We start from the raw sequence: 21,950 nt of genomic DNA on the forward strand, positions 1-21,950 counted from the left end.
TCACAGTGTCACCTTGTTAAATTAGCTTTTATTTTAACTGAGTCCATTACCCTTCAAATTTTATATGGGATTGTTTTTCTACCTCATAGTTGAATTAGTTTGTATTTTACATCGAATTACTTTGAAGCTCCTCTTTGAAAGCAGTTCATTTTGATAGAAAACTTGGGTCAAAATTTGATTTTGTTCAGTCTTACTCGTACCTGAGGCACTGAGGATGATCATTTGTTGACTGATATTTTAACATCATTTTGGACAATAAGATTTCTTGTGCAACTTTTATCCAAGGAAGAGCACTAGTTACAACAAAAGAAAGTGTAATAGTTCAGAAGAAATTAACTGGACTTGGACAGGTTTGTTGGTGTTTCTAAATATTAAAATACCTTTCACATTAATGAACAACATTTAGTCCCTGCTAACAGGTAAAAAGAGTCATGCAGTGCTAAACTGAGCCATGTGTAGTTTTTATTTTCTTAGAGTTTGAGATGTAATGACAATACAGTACTGAAGAAGTTTAGATCTTACAGCATAATGAGTGGACTTACATGGTATTGTGAATTAGTTGCCACAATAAGTTTAGTTAACATCTATCATCTTGTACAGATAGAAGGGAAAAAGAAGAAAAACATGTTATTTCCCTTGTGATGAGAACTTCTAAGAGCCATGTGTGGTTTAAGAAATGTCTGTTTTGTGGCATAATTTGTAGTAAGACATCCAGAGTGCGTGTTCAAAAGATAGTTAAGTACTGCTCCTCCCTTCCTGCCTGTAGTTTTGTGGGGTTTTTTGTCTCTGTGTACTTTAGTTTTGAAGATTCTATATAATTTGTGTTGAATTCATTTGTTCTGAATGTTCATAATAGTTTCATAATAGCTGTATCTGATAATTCCACTTTCTACAAAGATGGATTAGTAAATGTGGTCCTAGTCAAAAATTGCTCCTTACCATGCACATGCACACTGGTTAATTATGGGTTTTTCATTTTTATGTTTCGTATCAGCAAAAGCTAAAGTAATCGTTGATTAATGCGTTACAACAAAAATTGGCAAGATACTTCACTGGGAAGTGAGGTGTCAAATCCAGTGACTCCTGTTTAAAAAAAGAAACAGGATAAGGTCGGTTTCTTGTAAAATGTTGGATACTTTGCAAAAACCTTTGTTACCCATTTATCATTCATGAAATTTTTTATTTCAGGTAAAAGCCGAGGAAAAGATTTTTAGTGTTTTTCCTAAGTTTAAAGTACAATTGTAATAGAGCTTTGTTTTTTTCCATGGAGTTTTAAATTAATTCTTAATAGTAATAGGCAGTCTTTTAGTGTTGATTTTACTTGTGGGACTAAATAGCAGATCACTTTGGTCTTTTCATTGCTTTACCAGTCACCTATTATACTCACTGACCTCTCTGAATCTCTGTGTACTCCTGTAAAATGAGGGGTTTGGCTTAATGACCTGTGAGTTGCCTTATAGTACTAAGATTCTATGAGCTTACACTTCAGCAACCACAGAAGTGAATGGAAAGGAGGGAGGGTGCTAGGTGGTGATGAAAAATTTGGGTCACCAGTCTGTCCATTCATTTTGCAGGTGTTCTGTGCTCATCCTGAATTAGGGTTGGGTTCTTTGTTTTTTACAGAAAGATATATAGATGAATGTAAGTGCCTTTTAAAAACAACTTTCACACATGGTTCATCTTAAAGGTAACTTTTGACTCCTTTTGTTGTAATCAGTGAGCTGATGAACTTGCTTGGGATCCATTTAATCTTCTCTCGAAGTCTAACACGCGTGAAGATTTTTTGCTATATCATTTTGACTAGGGTATACTTTTTAAGTTTTAAAATGGTAGTTGTTGAAAGTAGATTTACAGTTTATTAGAACAATATTATTGAAGTAAAATTCACACATAGTGAAATGTAGATTTTAGGTTTACAGTTCTGTGAGTTTTGGTAAGTATATAAACCTAGCTCAATCAGAATACAAAGTATTTTTATCATACTGGAAACTTCCTTTATAATCATTCCCTCACCTCTAGCCCAGGGTGGGCTTTTATTACCTAAAAGGTACTCTTTTTGTGTCATACCTCAATATAATATTTTTAGAATTCATCCATGTCGTTCTATATGTTAGTAGTTTGCTGTAGTGTAGTACTTTACTACATACATTTTACTGTATATTACTCTGTTTTATGACTGTACATTTGTAGTAACAATAATTTATTTAGTACCTATTGTTGGACATTTGGGTTATTTTTAGTGTGAGGCTATTATGAATAAGCTTGACAAGAATATTCTTAGACAAGTCTGTGTCGACGTCTATGTTTTTATTCATGTTGGGAGATTATGAGTGGATTTGTTGATTCATGGGGTATTTATATGTCTCATTTATAAGAAATTGCCAAATAGTTTTCCAAAGTGGTTTTACCATTTTATACTACCATGAATATATGAGACTTAAGTTTTCCATGTTACTGCCAACACTTGTTATGTATTTTTAATTATAGCTATTCTTGTAGATAATTAATTATGGTAAGCATCTTTTCATGTGTTTATGACCACTTGTATATCTTCTTTTGTAATGTATTCAAATCTTTTGCCAATATTTAAATTGTGTTATCTTTTTTTATTTGTAGGAGTTTCTAAATATATTCTGAATACAAGTGATTTGTCTAACATCTGTATTATGGGTTTCCCCCCCCCCCAGTTTTTGACTTGCCTCTACATTTTTATAATTTTTTTAATGCTATGTTTCAGAGTGTAGAAGTTTACTATTTTGATGAAATCCAGATTCTTGTGTTTTCATGTACAGCTTTTATCTACTGGCCTGAAATGTTTTGCTTATCCCAAGGTCTTAAAGATACTCTTCTTTGTTTTATCTAGAATCTTTATAGTAGCTTAGGTTTTGACTATTAGTAGCATCAAAGGAATTTTTTAATATTAGTGCAACAGAGGTTGTGGTTTTCTCCTCTTGCTACCCCACTGTGTACGTAACCACTTGTTCCTGCACCATTTTTTGAAACGACCTATCTTTTCTCTGTTGAATTAATTTTTGTGCCATTGTTGAAAAATTTATTGTGTTTTTGTCTAGACTATATGCTATTTCATTGATAAGTTTTGTTTCTCCTATTATGCTAGTTAGTATTGATTGCTTAGCTTTATAATTTCAGAGACTTCCAAATTTGTTTTTCTTTTTTAAGATTGTTTTGGCTCTTTTAGGTCGTTTGCATTTTTACATAAATTTTTGAATTAGGTGTTTTCTGCTAAATAGTAAAAAAATAAAATAAAATAAAATAAAATCTTAGTGGGGCTTTGGGATTTCAGCCTTAAAAATATTTTGGGGGGTGCCTGGGTGGCTCGTTTGGTTAAGCATCTGACACTTGGGTTTGGCTCAAGTCATGATTTCATACTCTGTGACCTCGTTGTTTGTGACACCCAAACCTTCATCCGGCTCTGCACTGACATCACAGAGCCTGCTTGGGATTTTCTTTCTGCCCCTCTCTGTATGCCTTTCTCACTCTCTCTCTCAAAATAAACTTAAAAATCGTTAAAAAAATCTTTTTGGAGGGCACCTGGGTGGCTCAGCCGGTTAAGTGTCCGACTTCGGCTTACGTCATGATCTCGCGATTTGTGAGTTCAAGCCCTGTGTCGGGCTCTGTGCTGACAGCTCAGAGCCTGGAACCTGCTTCAGATTCTGTCTCTCAATCTCTCAGCCTCTCCCCTGCTCATGCTCTGTGTCTCTCTCTCTCAATAATAAATAAACATTAAAAAAATTTTTTTTTAATTTTTTTGGGAAGAATGGTTATGGTAACAGTATTGAATCTTACAGTTGATGAAAATGGTATATCCATATATTTAGATCTGTTGTTTCTGATAGCATTGTTTTGTATTTTTCTGTATAGATGTGTCGCATATACGTTATTTTTTTTTTAATTTTTTTTTTCAACGTTTATTTATTTTTGGGACAGAGAGAGACAGAGCATGAACAGGGGAGGGGCAGAGAGAGAGGGAGACACAGAATCGGAAACAGGCTCCAGGCTCCGAGCCATCAGCCCAGAGCCTGACGCGGGGCTCGAACTCACAGACCGCGAGATCGTGACCTGGCTGAAGTCGGACGCTTAACCGACTGCGCCACCCAAGCGCCCCTCGCATATACGTTATTAACTTTGCCCTTACATGTTTCATGTCCTTTGTGTCAAATGGTATTTGTAAATTTTATTTTCCATTTTTTTTGTTTCTTATATATAGAAATAAAATAGACTTGTTGTATTTTGGTCCCAGTAGTCTGTGATCTGGCTAAACATAAACAGACGTATCATCAGTTAATAGACATGGCTTACACTTTGTCTTTACAATTTTTAGGATTTTTTTCTTTCTTTTGTTGAATTAGCTAGGAGTTCCACTACAGTGTTTAATTGAAGTGGTGAGAATAGATATCATTACCTTGTTCTCAGTCTTAAATGGAATGAGTGCAGTATATCACAACTAAGAAGTTGTTAGTGGGGTTTTTGAAGATGTCATTTGTCAGATTGAGGAAGTTCTATTTCTAAATTGCTGAGAATATTTGTTCATGGTTGGATATTGAATTTTGCCATGTATTTCCTACATCTTCTGAAATGGTTATATGGTTTTCTTCCATTATTCTATTACTATCATAAATTATATAGTTTTTTGAATCTCTCTCTCTCTTTTTTTTTTTTTTTTCTTGAAAGAGTGTGAGCAGGGGAGAGGCAGAGGGAGACAGAAGGAGAATCTTAAGCAGGCTCCATACTTAGAATGGAGCCCCACATACAGCTCAATCTCATGACTGTGAGACTATGACCTGAGCCACAGTAAGGAGTTGGAGACTCAACCTATTGAGCCACCCAGGCACCCCAGAATGTGTAATTTTTAACAAAGCAAATTTAAATTGAAGATAAATACGTACTTTATGCCAATTAGTAAAATACCAGGCTGAGAGTAGTAGGTCTTTAATACTATCTTTTGATGCTAATGAAAAAAAAAAAAGGAAAACAGCTTTTAAAACTGGTTTCCTCTAGGAAGCAAGAGTGGAAGTGAAAGAAACGGGGCAGAGAACATGTACATCAGGAGTAAAAGTATAAGGAGAACAGCAGGTGCTCTTTTATTTTCTGTTATCCATTTGCTCTTCTTATATTCTTGGAAAAAATGCAAATCTTTTAAAAATTAACAAAACCGGTATGAAACTTTAAGGTTTACACATCTTAATTTGTAAAAGATAAAATACAGTTCTGGAATGTCAGAATTTGCCTACCTTTATTCATCATTCCTGAGGTGAATTTCCCCCTCTCGTTCCCGCATATTGAATGCACCTGAAGATACATATTTTTTCTTCTTTGTAATAGAAAGACTTGAAATCATAACTATAAAGCATATGATGGATGAATTCTTTGCTTTTACAGGTCCTGTTGGTTATGTTTCTCATTTTAAAATTTATATTGTCAGCTGTTGAAACCCATGAGTCATTGTTGATTTCAGTTAACCTTTCATGGTGACTTAATTTTCTCATTTAGGAAATCAGGATAAATAATATGTAATTCATTGTTGGTATTGGCATTAAACAAAAATAGTTTAAATCAATTTTGAGAACATATGTTAAATATAGGCTTGATAATTAGAGTATTTTAGGAATTTTCCTGTGATTAATTAGATTATGATTTAGTCTTACACTAAGATCTTTATTTGACATAAAAAACTGTCCTTATATAAGTCCATTAGAACTTTTTAGTATTCAAAAATATTTCTGGGAGATTTTTAAGTAATTTCATCTGATTAAAAACCATAAAACCAGGAGCACCTGGGTGGCTCAGTCGGGTAAGCATACAACTTTGGCTCAGGTCATGATTTCACAGTTCACGGGTTCGAGCCCCATGTCGGGCTCTGTGCTAACAGCTCAGAGCTTGGAGCCTGCTTCAGATTCTGTGTCTCCATCTCTCTCTACCCCTCCCCTGCTTGCTCTCTGTCTCTCTCAAAAATAAACATTTTAAAAAATTAAAAAATAAACATGAGTTAAAAAAATACATAAGACCAATCAATACATAGGATTAGGTTGTTGTTGTTTTTTTTCCCAAGATTTCCAAGGTGGTGGAAATGATTAATTGGTAAAATAAGTAACTAAGGAAGTTTGGGGTGGATGGATTTAAAGTGTAGAATATTTTTTTTGAGAGAATTGATAGAATTAACTATAAGACCTATTATAGGTATGTCCAAAATGAAGTTTGTGTATTTAGTACTTTATTAAACTATAGGATTTTTTTTTGTATTTGTCTTCATTATACTAGAAGAATAGGAGAAATGTTCAACTATTAAAAGGCATTTCATTATATGGTCTTATGAACTAAACAGTTCATTAGTATCTAAGAGAAAATGTATATAACTTCATGTAACTTCATTATTATTAAAACTAAGTTTGACAATTACCTAGAGGCCATAAATAAATTAGAATTTTAGAAGAATTCTTAGAACTAAGCGTTAGATTGACTCAAAATCATAATACTGGTTAATATTTAGGTTAGAAAAACACTTGATTCATGATAGTTCATTTAATGTCCTTGTTGACTATTGCATTTAGGCTGGATTTATTAAAATATAAACTGTATCTATTTAGGAGACCACCATATGCTTCTTTGCAGTTTCTTGTGAAATTTTCTTATGAAGTTTGCTTAGTCTTAATATTCACATTATCAACAAATTCCCATATTAATTTAAGTAACTGAAATAATCTCAACTGTGATTTTGAAAGTTACATTAACATTAAAAGCACTACTTAGAAAACCAATTTGTCAATAAATTTCATATATATAAAAAATAAATAAATAAATAAATAAATCAAAAAAAAAAAAAAGAAAACCATCAGGAGATGATCTTGGTATCTGTGAATCTGAGCAGAAGGCTGTTGCCCGTTTTAGTCTAAGCTTTAGAAGAGAAAATAAGGATTTAAATAGCTGGATGATTTTATATTTGATACAGGCAGAATTCTCTGGATGTTGAGAACTGTTAATGAATGAAGTGGGTTGTTAAGAATTCTTTTGTTTCTTCCTGAAAATATGCTCACCCACTTGCTCGTTAATTTAACTGCTGTGCTTACGGGAGGCATGTGCTTTCTGAATTCTTGTGAAATTAAAAGGATTGTTTGACATTTAAAATCCTAACTTTACTACTTTTTTTGTTCTTTCTTTTAGGAGGAGCGTATTATTTAATATCTAGAAGTCTAGGGCCAGAATTTGGTGGCGCAATTGGCCTCATCTTCGCTTTTGCCAATGCTGTTGCAGTTGCTATGTATGTGGTTGGATTTGCAGAAACTGTGGTGGAGCTGCTTAAGGTAATTTCCCCTTTTAGACGTTGGTTTCCCAAATGTTTATTGAGGGGGTTATGTACCACTCCCCATGTTAGATGCTAGGAAAGCTGTCATGGACGCAAAATACGTCCTTCAAGAAGTTTAGTGTGGAAGATAGACAAAGAAAATAATGACGATACGATGTCACAAGTGGGTAGTTGTAGGAGACCTTGGCAACACAAAGGGTAATCACTTAACCTATGTCCAGGAAAGGGGGTAGCACAGGAGTGTAAGGAAGAGTTTTCCAGGGATGGGAGTCTAGGTGTTAGCAGGCAGGTGAGAGGAATGGGGCATCGTATGAAGGGAATAGGGAAGAAAAGGAAACAAAGGCCTGGAAGAGTATGGTTTGTTTAAAAAAACAAAACAAAAACCCTGTAAATATTTCTTTATGACTAGAGCACAAAGATTTAAAACTAAAGAGAGGAAAAAAAGGGTCAAATCAGGAAAGGTATTGTTTGCTGTTAAATTGTGGTCTTAATCTTGATCAGAGTTAGGGGCTGGGATGTGATCAGATTGGTGCCTAAAGAAACCCCTGGCCCTTGAGTAGAGAATGGATCTGAGGGATCACAGGTGGAGAGGGAGACCATTTAGAAGATTGTAGCTATCCTGGGAGAGGGATGCTGGCATACGTTCCAACAGTGACCAGTGAGGCTGGAGAAGTGTAGTGAACTGGAAAGATTTTTTTAAATGTTGAATGAGTGGACTTGATGATTATTGGGCTTATGGGAAATTAGAGAAAGAGAAAGGATTTTCAGGTTTATATACAGATTTCTCAGTTGGTGATTCAAATGGAGGATAATGGCCTTCACTTCGAAATAGCAACACAGGGCAGTTTAATTTGGGATGTCTAATTTGAGGAACCTGAGTTACATCCCAGTAGAGCTGGCCAGGAAGTAGTTGATAATACTGCTCTGGAGTTTAGGAGAGCATTTGTTTAAAAAAGGCATTGGGATGTGTGTAGTTAAAGCAGTACAAGCGAAGTAGGATTTGGCATATTTAAATGAGAAGAACCTTGAGAGATACCTATAGTTGTCCATGTTAGGTTAGGCTGTAACTCTTCTTCTGCAGTAATATGCAGTACAGTAGGAAGTGTAAAATCTGAGGAGGACTAAGACTTACATTGGCATTGACCTTCTTTGTATAGGCCAAAGGGATGGAGAAAAGCAAGGGCTATAAGAAAGCAAGCAATGTAACTATTATGAATTCCTGTTTTTACATTATTTAATTTGTTAGCATGTTTTTAATGTCATTGAAATTAAACCACAAACGTTTTTACTTGTAGAGTGGAAAGAGTGTGATTTTGGCCAAAAATGTATTCATTTCTTAGACAGTATAAAAGACCATTTTCAAAAGCATGACTTGGCTAATCACAGTGAATACAAAATATATTTCTTGAAAAAATCCTGTTGGTACTGCTTTGACATACTATGATTTTTATTTGCTTGTTACCAATTTCATTTTTGATTTATGGAATCTGTATTAAATACAGCATTATTAATTTGATCATATTTTTGATATCTTGAGATAATTGTATGATACCTCAATAGTACATAGTTATTTATTCCTTTTCCTTAGGCCTCCCTATTCATTCCATAGTCATTTATCTAACTTTTTCATGTAAGGTGTTGTCATGTCTCTGAAATGTTTCAAAAAAGAAATAGTTTACTTCAGTAACTAATATTGTTCATTACATTTATAATTCTCTTCTTCTAGGAACATTCCATACTTATGATAGATGAAATCAATGATATCCGAATTATTGGAGCCATTACAGTGGTGATCCTTCTAGGTATCTCGGTAGCTGGAATGGAGTGGGAAGCAAAAGTAAGCAATGACATCATTGGAATATCTGTACATATTTAATATGTCAACTTTTAGAACTTATTAGGGACCACTGTTAAGTGTGGTAATATACTTAGATTTTGAAGATTCCTTAAGTGGCCATTTTCAGAGAAATTTATGTATCAGGTTATCTTCTATCTGACAAGGTAAGGAATATTTGGAGATAACAGTCATTCCAGCATCCACTTAAACCCAGTACTTTGTAACTTTTGACTTCCTACCTTCCATCCCTTCCCCTAATCTTAATTTACATTCTTTAGAATCACTCTGGTCAGTACGTTAGGAGCCCAAATTAAACTCTTGGCTTTGTAATTTATTTAAAAGTTCAACTTCAAAAATTAACACAGGGGCAATAAACTTCAAACTAGTGCCCATAGAGATCAGAAAAGTTAATCTTGTTCCTTGCGATTGAACTCTCAGAAATCCCAACTACCTTAGCCAGGGGCACTGTTACTGGGAAGAATTGGTGCAGTCACATGTTAACATGTAGGCAGGGCATCTGGAATTATTTCTGTACCTTTGAGAAAATATTCCTCAGCACAACTCTATTTTCCTGACTAATGCACATCCACACAGATGCTGCTGAGGATCTCTAAGTCCTTTTAGGTTTCTTCTTGTTTCCTTTTTTAAGTCATGTAAGATCACACATCTGTGCTATATATGAGCCATAATAATGTTTACCAGATCAAAAATTAGGAAAACTGTAAAGAATAAGGGTTATTTTCTTAAATCATTAGTATAAAATTAAATCATTTACTTACACATTTAACCAGTTGACTTTACTGAAAATAATAGAATTTCATACTACCTGGGACATGATTCTCATTCAAGCAGTTTTTCTTACCACAGATGACACAGGTTTTCTGGAGTATCTGCTCCACTTTATTGGGAGGTTAAGAGTGGAGGAGGAAAGGTGAGGGTAGGGGGCAAAATAGTAAACAGAGTCAAATGTATAAAACTGCAGTTCTAAAATAAATGTCATAGGGATGTCATGTACTGCATGGTGACTATAGTTTACTGCATATTTGAAAGTTGCTTTTTTAAGAGAGTATATCTTAAAAGTTCTCATCACAGGAAAAGACAAATTTTTAACTCTGGTCAAGGATATTAACTAGACTTATTCTGGTCATTTCACAATTTATGTATATAAATACTGAATCATTGCATGGTACCCAGGAAACTAAAACGTTGTTACACGTCAGTTACACCTCACAAAAACAAAACAAAAAGAGTGCAGGAGGAGGGGTTGTTCTCATAGATTGTTCCCCCAGACCCATTGCTACTTAGATCCTCCTCCTGGATATTGTCTTCTTTCTGTACTTTTTCTTCGTCTTTTCCTACAGGTGTCACACATTCAGCATTGTCTTTGGACTTGGTGTAAAACTTGTGTTTGTAACAGATATGTTCCCCACGTCAACATTGTACTTAAGGTGGAGGGGGCAGTAAATAACCACAAAGGATGAAAAGCCTACAGATTGTGGAATTTATAGTGCTTTATGATTTACTGGCGGGCATGCACATCTTTAATTTCAGAAATACATGGGCTGGTTCTACGTTTGCTATCCATTTTCTTCCGAGCATATTGAACATTTTTGGATAGTTATTCAAAGATTTTTCATTTAATAAAAGTTTATTGAGGGGCGCCTGGGTGGCCCATTTGGTTAAGTGTCTGACTTCAGCTCAGGTCATGGTCTCACAGTTTGTGAGTTCGAGTCCCACGTTGGGCTCTGTGCTGACAGCCTGGAGCCTGCTTCGGATTCTGTGTCTCCTCTCCCTGCCCTTCTCCTGCTCACACTCTCACACTGTCTCAAAAATAAACGTTTAAAAAAATTAAAAATAAAAGTTTTTTGAGCACTTGCTTTGTGCTTAGTACTGTTTGAGGCTCTGGGAAAACAAGACAGAAATCTTTTCCCTCATGCAAGTTATATGGTAGTGAAAGTGAATCAGTGTATAGACATGAGAGATTTGATTTTGATTTTTAATATTTGAAATTTCTAGGCTCAGATTGTTCTTTTGGTGATTCTACTTCTTGCTATTGCTGATTTCGTCATAGGAACATTCATCCCATTGGACAGCAAGAAGCCCAAAGGTTTCTTTGGTTATAAATGTAAGTAAAAAAAAAACAAAAACAAAAACAATTTTAAAGGTGCTTATTATAACATTCCATTAGTAAACAAGATTAGTATATCTTAGGTTCTTTGTAATAGAATTGATTTTGGTATAGTTACTCCAATTTAGTATTGTCTCCTTTATGTATATTACAGAGTAAAATACCACTTTTATTTAACCCTTTGGTTTTTCATTATTAGCAACAAAAGGTAATAGAATGTAGAAAAATCAGTGCTACTGAGGAAAGGTGCTTTTGTTCTTTATAATTTAGGGAGTTTGTAACTGAAATGGTAACTTGTGTTTTCACATGGCTTTTTCATTCTTCACAACCCAAAGTGCCTAAACCTGTGAAAGAAACATTCATTTCTTGGTGTAATTGCAACTTAAGTTTTTCTACAGTTGTCATTAGAATTTGTGAGAATTTTCCACAGTTTTCACCTCTGTAACCCTTTTCATTCTGCATCTGATTGATGAAATTGTCATTTGTTATTCCCCAAAGTGTCTCTCTGTACTGCCCCCTCCACCCCAACTCCCCACCTACTGGATCAACCCATCCTGTCTCCACAGGGTAAAATGGAGCGGGAAACAATTGTTGCGTCAGCGTCATAGAGGCTCACCACTTAGGGTAATAAATAGACTTGTCTTCAGTTGATCAAAATTCCTGGTTTTGCAGCCCTAGAGGAAGAGACGTAGCTTTTATACTGCAGAATTGTATAGCCCAGAGCTGCTCACACAGATCTGTGAAAAGATATAGGATGTACATCAATGCATTTCTTCCTTCACGAAGTCTTACTGGGAACAAAAATCAGCTGACCCAAATTGTGCAACCTAGACCCCTAGTTGGTCTACACCCTGGTGTAAACTCACTGATAACATACAGACCTTAGAACATTTGTGAGTAGCACTGGTTTGGCTTATATCAGACACTGACTTAGTTGGCCTGGGTGGTTTTCTGATAGGAATTGTTCCAAGGATTTTACCTGAGCCAGTGATGCTTTTTCATTCTTCACAACCCATTATTTGTGCCTTCTGGTCCTGGGTTGATAGTGTGATAATGTTTTTATGAGTGGTATTCATGCCTGATTCTAAGCTGGGCTTTAAATTCTTTATCTTCTCCATTGGGAGGACAGGTGTCTACTACGCATGCCAGAAGTGAAGTTCAGTAGCATTACTTAGGTAGTTCCTTTTCTTTATTTTATGCTCTCATAAATTGTGACATTTATTTTAATTACAAGTGATTTTTTACTTAAGTGTTTTTTTAGGATAAAAAAAATTTTTGAGCATTTCTTTTTGCAACTTTATTTCTAAAAGAAGTGTTAAAAATTAGAGTGGATGATTACTTCTAAAAATATTCCTAGTAATTATATATTTTCTCTTTGTGACTTAGGTTGACTTCAGAATAGCTACAAATAACTGCCACGTTTTTCATTTCTTTGTGTTTCAGATCCTTGGCAACTTTACAAAAGTATTGCATAGCTATCTAGTATAGTAATAAATATTGTATAAGTAGCATATCTAGATTTATCTCAGTCTGAAGTACATAAATCTAAATAAATTTTGGAATGTGACTTTTTTTCTTGGTGACTGATACTGCTTTGCTGTCTTGCCATTCATGTTACTAAGGTAGTGAGCTACCAGATGGCTCTAGCAGAGGACCTGGCGTATGGCACACACTCAGATACTGGTGGATGGGTGGATGGTTAAATGACAGTTAGTGGGTTATTTCATTGTCACGGCCCATCATAATAGATGCAAACAGCAGGACTAGTTAAAGCTTTAATTATTGTTACAATGGAAAGGGACTTTACCTAGTTTGCTTTAGCTAAAATTCTGTGGAAGCCTGATGAATAATTCAGCATCGAAGCATAAACAGGTCAGCACTAGGAAGTAGAGAAAGCTATACAGATAGTGTGTAGGTTAGATGTAAGAAAAAAATGGTTCCATGTTAGTATGATGTTTTTCTACCTCCTTTCTTGTTTCCTTGACTGACCCCAGACATTAAGAAGTTTATCCATGCTTTGATTGACATCTGGACTAGTGATACCAATCAAGGTAGAGGTGCTTGAAACATAATTAGTAAGGTATATGGACTAATAGGCATGACCGAAGTCAAATCATCATTTTGATTGTAAACTGTTCCCTCATATAAGAAAAGAGGAATGCCAGACTTCACCTAGGAGGTATTCAAGAATTTACCAGTGACTTGAACTGAAAAAAAGCGAGGGATCGTGCATATGTATCGCTCAGACTTGACCTAAATTATAATGGTGCAATCTGCTTTCCATTAATTGCCAAAGACATTTTGTTCTCCATAGCTGAAATATTTAATGAGAACTTTGGACCAGATTTTCGGGAGGAAGAGACTTTCTTTTCTGTATTTGCCATCTTTTTCCCTGCCGCAACTGGGATTCTTGCCGGAGCAAATATCTCAGGTGATCTTGCGGTAAGTATTACAAGGTACTGGATCACTTCTGTATAAAAAACCGTAGATGTATATTATTTTTAAAGGTAGACTTAAATTTTTTTTCTTGCCTTCTAGGATCCTCAGTCAGCCATACCCAAAGGAACACTCTTAGCCATTTTAATTACTACAGTGGTTTACATAGGAATTGCAGTATCCGTAGGTAAATAACCATATAGTTTTTTATGTGTTTCAGAAATTTCATGATGTACACACTTTAAGTATTTATTTCCATGACATTTATATTTCTAACTTTTAAATTAAGAAATATTTCAGTAAGAAGGTTTAGAGTTGCATATTTTAATTCAGAAAGAGTTTTAAATAAACTGGTAATGGTTTTATAGGCATTAGCTAAACTACCAGATGCTCTATTGTTTTTTCCTCTAAGATTTTTATTAAAGTAAATTAGAAAATTATGTAGTCTTATTTGCAAACTTAAATTTCACTGAGCTACAGTTTATAGAAAATGTAATACAGTGGTGTAGAAGTAAGTGAATTTTACTTTGTGATCTTTGTAAAATTTTTAATATTTTTGCTTATGGTCATTATTTTATATTTGCATGTTAATCTTACTACGTATGAAGATTGTTTCAAGACATTTAAACAGCATTTGGCATTTTCTGTCATAAAAAAATGATTCTGGTAAACAGGACATACTAAATTGAATGAAAATGGTTTTAAATCTTTTATTACATTCATGAAATCATGGCATTTTAGAACTTGAAAGGACTTAAGTGGTCAACCAGTCTCTAAATCACTGTTTTGCACAAGACTGAAAGTTTAGAGATTTCCTTACCAAGGATAACTGACACTTGATTTCAAGAAGTGTTTTGTTGGCAAAGAGAGATTTTGTTTTGTTTTATAATGAATTCTTTAAAGAATGTTAGTAAAGTAGGTTCTTTAAAATATACTAATCCAGAGGGGCGCCTGGGTGGCGCAGTCGGTTAAGCGTCCGACTTCAGCCAGGTCACGATCTCGCGGTCCGTGAGTTCGAGCCCCGCGTCAGGCTCTGGGCTGATGGCTCAGAGCCTGGAGCCTGCTTCCGATTCTGTGTCTCCCTCTCTCTCTGCCCCTCCCCCGTTCATGCTCTGTCTCTCTCTGTCCCAAAAATAAATAAACGTTGAAAAAAAAAATTAAAAAAAAAAATATATACTAATCCAGAAAAAAAGGTAAATATTGATTTGCCTGTAATTTACATGTAGTGACTATAGATAAATTGTATTGCGTTTACTACACTTTGGTGAAACTATATACTTTACCCAGAACACATATATTCTTGAATTGTAAGCCTTGTTTTAATGTCTAGACTCAAGTTTTCCAGTTAAATCTCTGAAGTATATTATAAGAATAAAGCTTTAGTTTAAAACCAGTCTGAAGAATCAAACTCCAAAATCATAGACCACAGAGTATAAGGTTTTCATAGTATTTCGGTAAGAAAAATTTTTTAAATGTGTATTTATTTTTGAGAGAACATGAGTAGGGGAGGGGCAGTGAGAGACGGAGGCAGGGAATCTGAAGCAGTCCCTGCGCTGTTAATGCAAAGCCTGATCTGGGGTTTGTTCCCACAAACCATGAGATCATGACATTCCCATGAGCCATGAGATGATGACGTGAGCCGAAGTTGGACACTCAACCAACTGAGCCACCTGCTCACTCCAAGAAAATTGTATTTTGTCACATATTTGGTGATACGTTGTGAAGTAATGACAGAACTCTTTTTATAAACTCTCCTGTTAATTGGCCTAAATGTAATTTTGAAACTTCACTAAAAAAGAATTGGAAATGCTAATAATGCTATCATGGTGGGCTAAATTCACATTTAGTAAAGGAGTTGGATTTCATTTATTCTTCCAAGTCTGTATATGTGCAAATCTCTGAAATTCATTTAGAAAAAACAAATCAATTATATATATAAGCTTAGCAAAATATTATTGTGTTCCCCTGAAAGTTCTTGGCACAAGAAAATTTAGTTTTAATTTAAAGAAAGGTTTATATAACTGGTTATGTTTCAAATTGGAAAATAGTTACAGCAAATAAATGGTTTCTGTTTGTATGTTACCCCCTAACGCTGTTGGCCATCATACTCCTTTCATTCTGTCCACGTTAGCCCTTGGAGTGTCTGTTCTCCCTGACCAGCCTACATCAGTGGTTGTGTAACTAGTTCAAAGTAATGGAACCTTTTTTCACCCAATCACTTCCATGTAGAACATCAGAATATGAAACACTTAAAAGCATACATGCTTTACAAAGGGTAGACAAGCTTCTTTTCTCCCCTCACCCAAATGGTTTCACAAGCACCTTTAAGGAAACATGGTTTTGCAAACACTATTCTGAGAGTTAGATTAAGAAATTGAGGACAAAAAGGACTTGATGTAGGCTGTCTAATCATTAAAATGTTCTTCCTTTCAAACTTAAGTTTCTGTTTGTTGTTCACTTTAGGCTACACTGTTTATTATTTTTACTTCATATGTGATGAGACAGGAGTGCTAAAGTGCTTCAAAAGTAAAAATATATGAAGTCTAAGGAATGGTAATTGCCGATAGGTACACATCATATGTTATTCCAAATAATGAAATGCTTTTTTATCAATAAAGTTTTTTAAATGTCGTATTATAGAAGTTTTTAATTTTGCACAAGAGTAGAGAGCTTTTTCTAATCAACTATCACCCAGTTTCAATGAAGTTATCAAGAATTAACAATGTGTGGTTAATCTTGTTTCACCTATACCCGTTCATTCCGCCCCACAAGTTATTTTTAATCAATTCTCCAATAATCATGTATTTTCTTAATATCAGGGTAGACTTACTTGAGCCAGAGGTTTAAACAGAATTATAATTCATTGATATTCACATTGCTTTCCTTCACAGAAGTTTGATATTACCTGAAATCTGATCTTTGGCATGTTTCAAATATAAAATACTTGGAGCAGGAAAACATTTCTCCCATTTGTAACTCTTTCAACACAATGTGTTTATATTTGCTTAAGGACATCTTACCAAATAGACCTAAAAATGGTTTTGCTTGTTATCATTTTCCACAACCATATGTACAGGGTTTTTAATTGTGTATTTGCAAAATACTAGTTTTTAATAATGTTTTGATTCATTAAAATATTGGGGATCATGATGCTTTTTAAATTCTATTACAGGTAAATCTTTGTAAACTATAAATGCTATGAAAGTAAATGGTGAAAATGTCAGTACTTTTAACAAGTATATATTCAGTACCATAATTTGCTTTATGGATATATGTAATTTTGAAATGAATATAAATTTGAGCTATCTTACTTGTTATTATTGTACCTTGCACTTCAGGTTCTTGTGTTGTTCGAGATGCTACTGGGAACGTTAATGACACTATTGTAACAGAGCTAACAAACTGTACTTCTGCAGCCTGCAAATTAAACTTCGACTTTTCATCCTGTGAAACCAGCCCTTGTTCCTATGGCCTAATGAACAATTTCCAGGTGAGCATCATATTTATATTATGCAGACATTTATGTAGAGGTTAGACTGCTATCAAATTTGGGCATTGAGATTCCAGCACTAACTTAGAAGGGAGGGCTATTGTTATTTTCTACCCAGATATCTGTTGGAAAAGTCTGTAGATAACTAATTGGGCAAATAGAAAAATTTTGAAAGGGTAAAATCTGAAGCTCTTCAAGAGCAAAAGGGCTCCCAAGGGTAACACTTCTATATTAGGGTACAATATATAGTACGTATGTATGGTGTATAGTTTCAGAAAACAAGCATCTCACACATGGTCATATTTCTTGGGTCTATTTCTAGGTTCTCTATTGTGTTCTATTGATGTTTGCATCTATCCATCCACTAGTACCATACATTCTTGACTAGAGTAGTTACATAATAAGTCTTAAAGTCAAGTAGATTGATATCTACCACTTTATCCTTTTTCAAAATGGTTTTAGTTATCTTAGTTCTTTTTGCTTTTCTATAAAAATTCTAGAGTAATCTTATGTTTATCTGAAAAAAGTCTTGGTGGGATTTTGTTACGAACTGCTTTAAACTTGTATATCAATTTAGGGAGAATGACATATTCACTCTATTGAGTGTTAGAATCCATGAACACAGTCTATTACTCCATTTATTTAGGTCTTTGGTTTCCTTCATCAGCATTGTGTAGTTTTCAGAATACAAGTCCTATAAGTGTTTTGTTAGATTTGCGCAAGTATTTGATGTTAGTTTGAGTTTTTTAAATCCACATTTGTTCAAATGAGTTTGTTTTTCTAATTAGAGGTGTCTACATAATTGCTTTATATATAAAATCCCTTTTAAAAAAATTATGAGTATCAGTAGTGTTATTTAGTTAGATAAGGCCCATATAGTCCTAGTGTGCTAAACTACCATTGAACAACAGAATTATATTTTTGTTGTTGTTGTTTACTTACTTATTTTTTAGACAGAGAGATCAGGGGAAGGGCAGAGAGAATCCCAAGAAGGCTCTGCATTGTGAGTGAGGATCCTGACATGGGGCTTGACCTCATGAACTGTTAGATCGTGACCTGAGACAAAATCAAGAGTCAGATGCTTAACTGACTGAGCCACCCAGGCACCCCCAGAATTAAGTTCTTAATGGATGTTTGAAAGTTTGTGACCTTTTAAAACATATGAACTGTGTAAAAGATAACACTACTTGTCCAGAACTTGGAGGATATCATTTCTTCTTCCTTTTATTATTATCTCTACAAGGTTCTAAAGGTAAAATGAAATTTTTGTAAAATATATGGGTTTTTACAAACAGAAGATTATACTGAAAGGAAAAACTAAAAATTTTGTTTCCTGGTGTTTTTACAGTTTAGTGTAATTATAATAAACAATAATTGATGATTTATTGTATTTTAGGACAGTATAAATTTCATGTAGAATAATGAAATTTTGTAATAAAATGTAACATTTTAATGGCGTTATTTTTATTTTTTGTGGTTTCAAGCAATTGTCTACATTTTCAGTGTTTAGAAATATTGAACCCAATTATATAATAGAAGTTTGTTTTTTTCTAGTCACAAGACTAGGCATAGTCGTAGGCATGAAAGAAAGTATTCATATCCAGCTAATGATCCAGGCCAATTCTGACATTGATATTGTGTATGAAAGGCTCAAATGTTGATCTCTGCCCAGTGACTGAAAATGCCAATCAGATTTCTGTGTTGTTGCCTTAAAATACAAAAGTGTGTTGTCTTTATCAAGTCTAGTATGGACTCAGTAAAGCAAAGAGCAGCTTGGTTTATGTAAAGCTGCTTTGCTTATACAACTAAATAAATCTTCAAAAATTTTAAAAATGCTTTGTAAAGTGAAACAAAAAAATCCTGTAAAAGCGTAAACTCACCATTTAGAGAATGAAGAATGGTACACAGAACATAAGTAACAAGCATGTAAGTTGGAGTTTGATGATGCAATCCACCCAAAACCACACTTGATAATGCCATTGTGCATGTCTTTGTCTTTTCATACTTCAGGAAGAAAAATGACTTGGATCATTTTGTCTTAAATTTTGATTTTTACATATATAGTCGTAGGTTTCTTAATGTATTTCTACATTTTAATGTCTTCTGAAACCACTGACTCACCATTGCTTAGTAAATAAAGTGTGAGCCTTTTTACTGTCAGTCAAAACCCTTCATAACCAGTCTTATGTCCCACTGCCTTCTATCCACACTGAACCCATGTGGTTGCATATTTTTGCATATATACATGCACACATGCTTCTCCTAGTCTTTTCCTTTTTTTTTTTTTTTTTTGGCACTTCATTCTGCTTGGAATGCACCTACTTTTTTTCTTTTTATATGTGCAAATACTCCTTTAATCAAGGAAACCCAGTTCCATGAAGATTTTCTTGAACCTCAAATCATCAACACATACACATATATTTCCCCCATAGAAAAATCTTGACTTTTGTTTTTTTTCTCTTACTAGAGATAAGACCTTTATTTTTGTCATCTTTGTTTCCATCATGTATTGTGGACAACACTGATGTTACCATTATTTACATTCATTATCATTATCCTTGCTATTCATATTTTATCATAAAATGGTGGGAAATGCAGAGGTTATTGAGTAAATATGTAAGTAGAAAATAGGAAACTCAGCAAATTTTAGAAGGATAGCGTTTCTAGATGCTAAGTGTGGAGCATTATTTACCTCCCTTCAGAGGTGATAGAAGAAGAGGAAACGTGATTTTTCCCTCAAAATTGACAGATGAAAGGTTATAGTTATATGTAATGCTTGTGGTGTCTGTTTTGCCTTAATCCAGCAAAGTATCACTTTCTCTGTACTTTGCTTTTTTTCTTCCTTTAACTCCTGTCTTTGCACTTACCTTTGGGGTCATGATGGACAGGCACACAATTTTGGATTTGAAAAGTATATATAGCAGAAATCAAGTCTGTTCATTTTTATCCTGGTCCATCTTATCTGTCCTTTATAATCTCCTTCCCCAAAGACAGGAGTTGCACTGCTAATCTAGTATTAACGACCGTGAAACATAGTGATTGTGAAAAACATACGGCATATATCTAACTACCAAAATTTGACTAAAGGGCCGAATAGAAAATCATTTGTTTAAGATTTTTTTCTCTCTGAAATGCTTACAGAGGTCAATGCTAATATTTTTTTAACCACTTTAATGTATTCTTCATTTTTAATACTAAGTCTTTTGAAAGATACAGGGAGAGCTACTTAGGTGAAAAGAGGTGGAATTATCAACACATGAAACCAGATGTATGCATTATGGCCCGGGATCATGACTATAGCTAACTTTACATCTGGTTTAAAGTATAAAATTACAGTCAAGGGCAAAATAGTCACAAATACCTTAAAACCATATTTCCTTGTCTCCTTCTTCTTAGTTGGCATGGTCTTGGTCACTATAAATGAAAAGCAAATCTCTACTAGGGAAGTAATGAATCTAGGTAATGATCATCATTCACTACTGGTGGAACTTATAATGGATGGGTCAAGTTGACAGTACCTGAGTCCTCCAGACAATTTTCCACCTCGGTCTTTTCACAGTTTTCAAAGATGTGGGAGGAGCAGTGCAATGAATACCTCTATACCTACCCCTTCACTTAAATTTACTAGGTGTTTATGTTTTGCCCCAGGCCTTTACCTTTGTATATATGTATAGTCTCTTTCTTCTCAAATATGTGAAAACAAATTATACACACCATAAAATGCCCATCAGTTTGAGCTCTTTGAAATATTCTATATGGGCACAGTATAGTTAGCCCACTTCAGGAATTCGTTGTTGTTGAAATACTGTTACTTAAATATATCATCCATCTTCATTTTCCCCACTTGCTCCAGTAATGTCCCTTATAGGTATTTTTCTTAGATCCAAAATCCAATCTAGGTTACGTATGGCATTGAGTTATCATGTTCTTTTAAAATCCTTTAATCTAGGAGTTTCCAGCCTGCCTGTTTTAATCTTCCAGGGTGTTGTTATTTTAAAGAGTCCAGGCATGTTACTTTGTTTTTTGCCCCTCAGTTTGGATTTATCTGGTTGTCTTCTCATGATCTAAGTGATCAATCCATTTTTTTTTTTAAACTTCATTAGGGAAATTTTTGAACATGTACAAAGATAGAGAAAGCAGTGTAATGTACTTTATGAGATTTTATTAATCACCAGTGCTTGGCTGACTTTGTTTTATTTATAACTTCCTACTTCCCACATTATTTAAAGACACATCATAGACTTACGTCCTTTCAGGTAGAAATATCTCCACATTAGGTTCCGAAAGTTGAGGTCTCTTTTTAAAAAAGAGAAAACATAACTACAATACCAATCTGATAGAAAGGGAGGGAGCAAGGAAAGAAAAGACAGAAAAAGCAACCTTCTTGAGAAAGAAAAGAAAAGAAAGAAAAAACAACCTTCTTGATGGAAGTGCACCATCTTGAAATACTCTTGCCACAGAACTTGTACTTCATCCTGATGCACTGTCTAGATATGTCAGTTCACTAGAAATAGAGAGGTGAGAGCAGCGGGTTACATACCACAAGTTGGAGATGCAGTCAGTGAAATCCAGAAGTGTGAGGCTTCTCTGAGACAATGACTTAATAGTAAAATGTAAAGGAAAGCAGTGAACCTGCTGATTGAAAAAGACTTTAAGAGACGTATCAACCAAATTTAATATGTGGTCTTTTTGTGGATTTTGGTTTAAACTATTTAAAAAGGCAAGAAAAGATGGACAA

General features: G+C 34.4%; 1 protein-coding gene across 1 annotated transcript in view; it reads left to right on the top strand.

The window, feature by feature from the left end:
* Nucleotides 1-21,950, top strand: part of SLC12A2 (solute carrier family 12 member 2) — a 108,509-nt gene that overhangs the window by 40,761 nt on the left and 45,798 nt on the right. Inside the window, exons 5-10 of the mRNA XM_030317320.1 lie at nucleotides 7,180-7,319; nucleotides 9,048-9,158; nucleotides 11,175-11,283; nucleotides 13,601-13,728; nucleotides 13,825-13,909; nucleotides 17,061-17,212. Of these exons, the coding sequence (XP_030173180.1) occupies nucleotides 7,180-7,319; nucleotides 9,048-9,158; nucleotides 11,175-11,283; nucleotides 13,601-13,728; nucleotides 13,825-13,909; nucleotides 17,061-17,212 (725 nt within the window). The remainder of the gene's footprint in view (nucleotides 1-7,179; nucleotides 7,320-9,047; nucleotides 9,159-11,174; nucleotides 11,284-13,600; nucleotides 13,729-13,824; nucleotides 13,910-17,060; nucleotides 17,213-21,950) is intronic.

Source organism: Lynx canadensis, chromosome A1 (genome assembly GCF_007474595.2).
Source record: "Lynx canadensis isolate LIC74 chromosome A1, mLynCan4.pri.v2, whole genome shotgun sequence".
In the NCBI taxonomy this organism is placed as follows: domain Eukaryota; kingdom Metazoa; phylum Chordata; class Mammalia; order Carnivora; family Felidae; genus Lynx; species Lynx canadensis.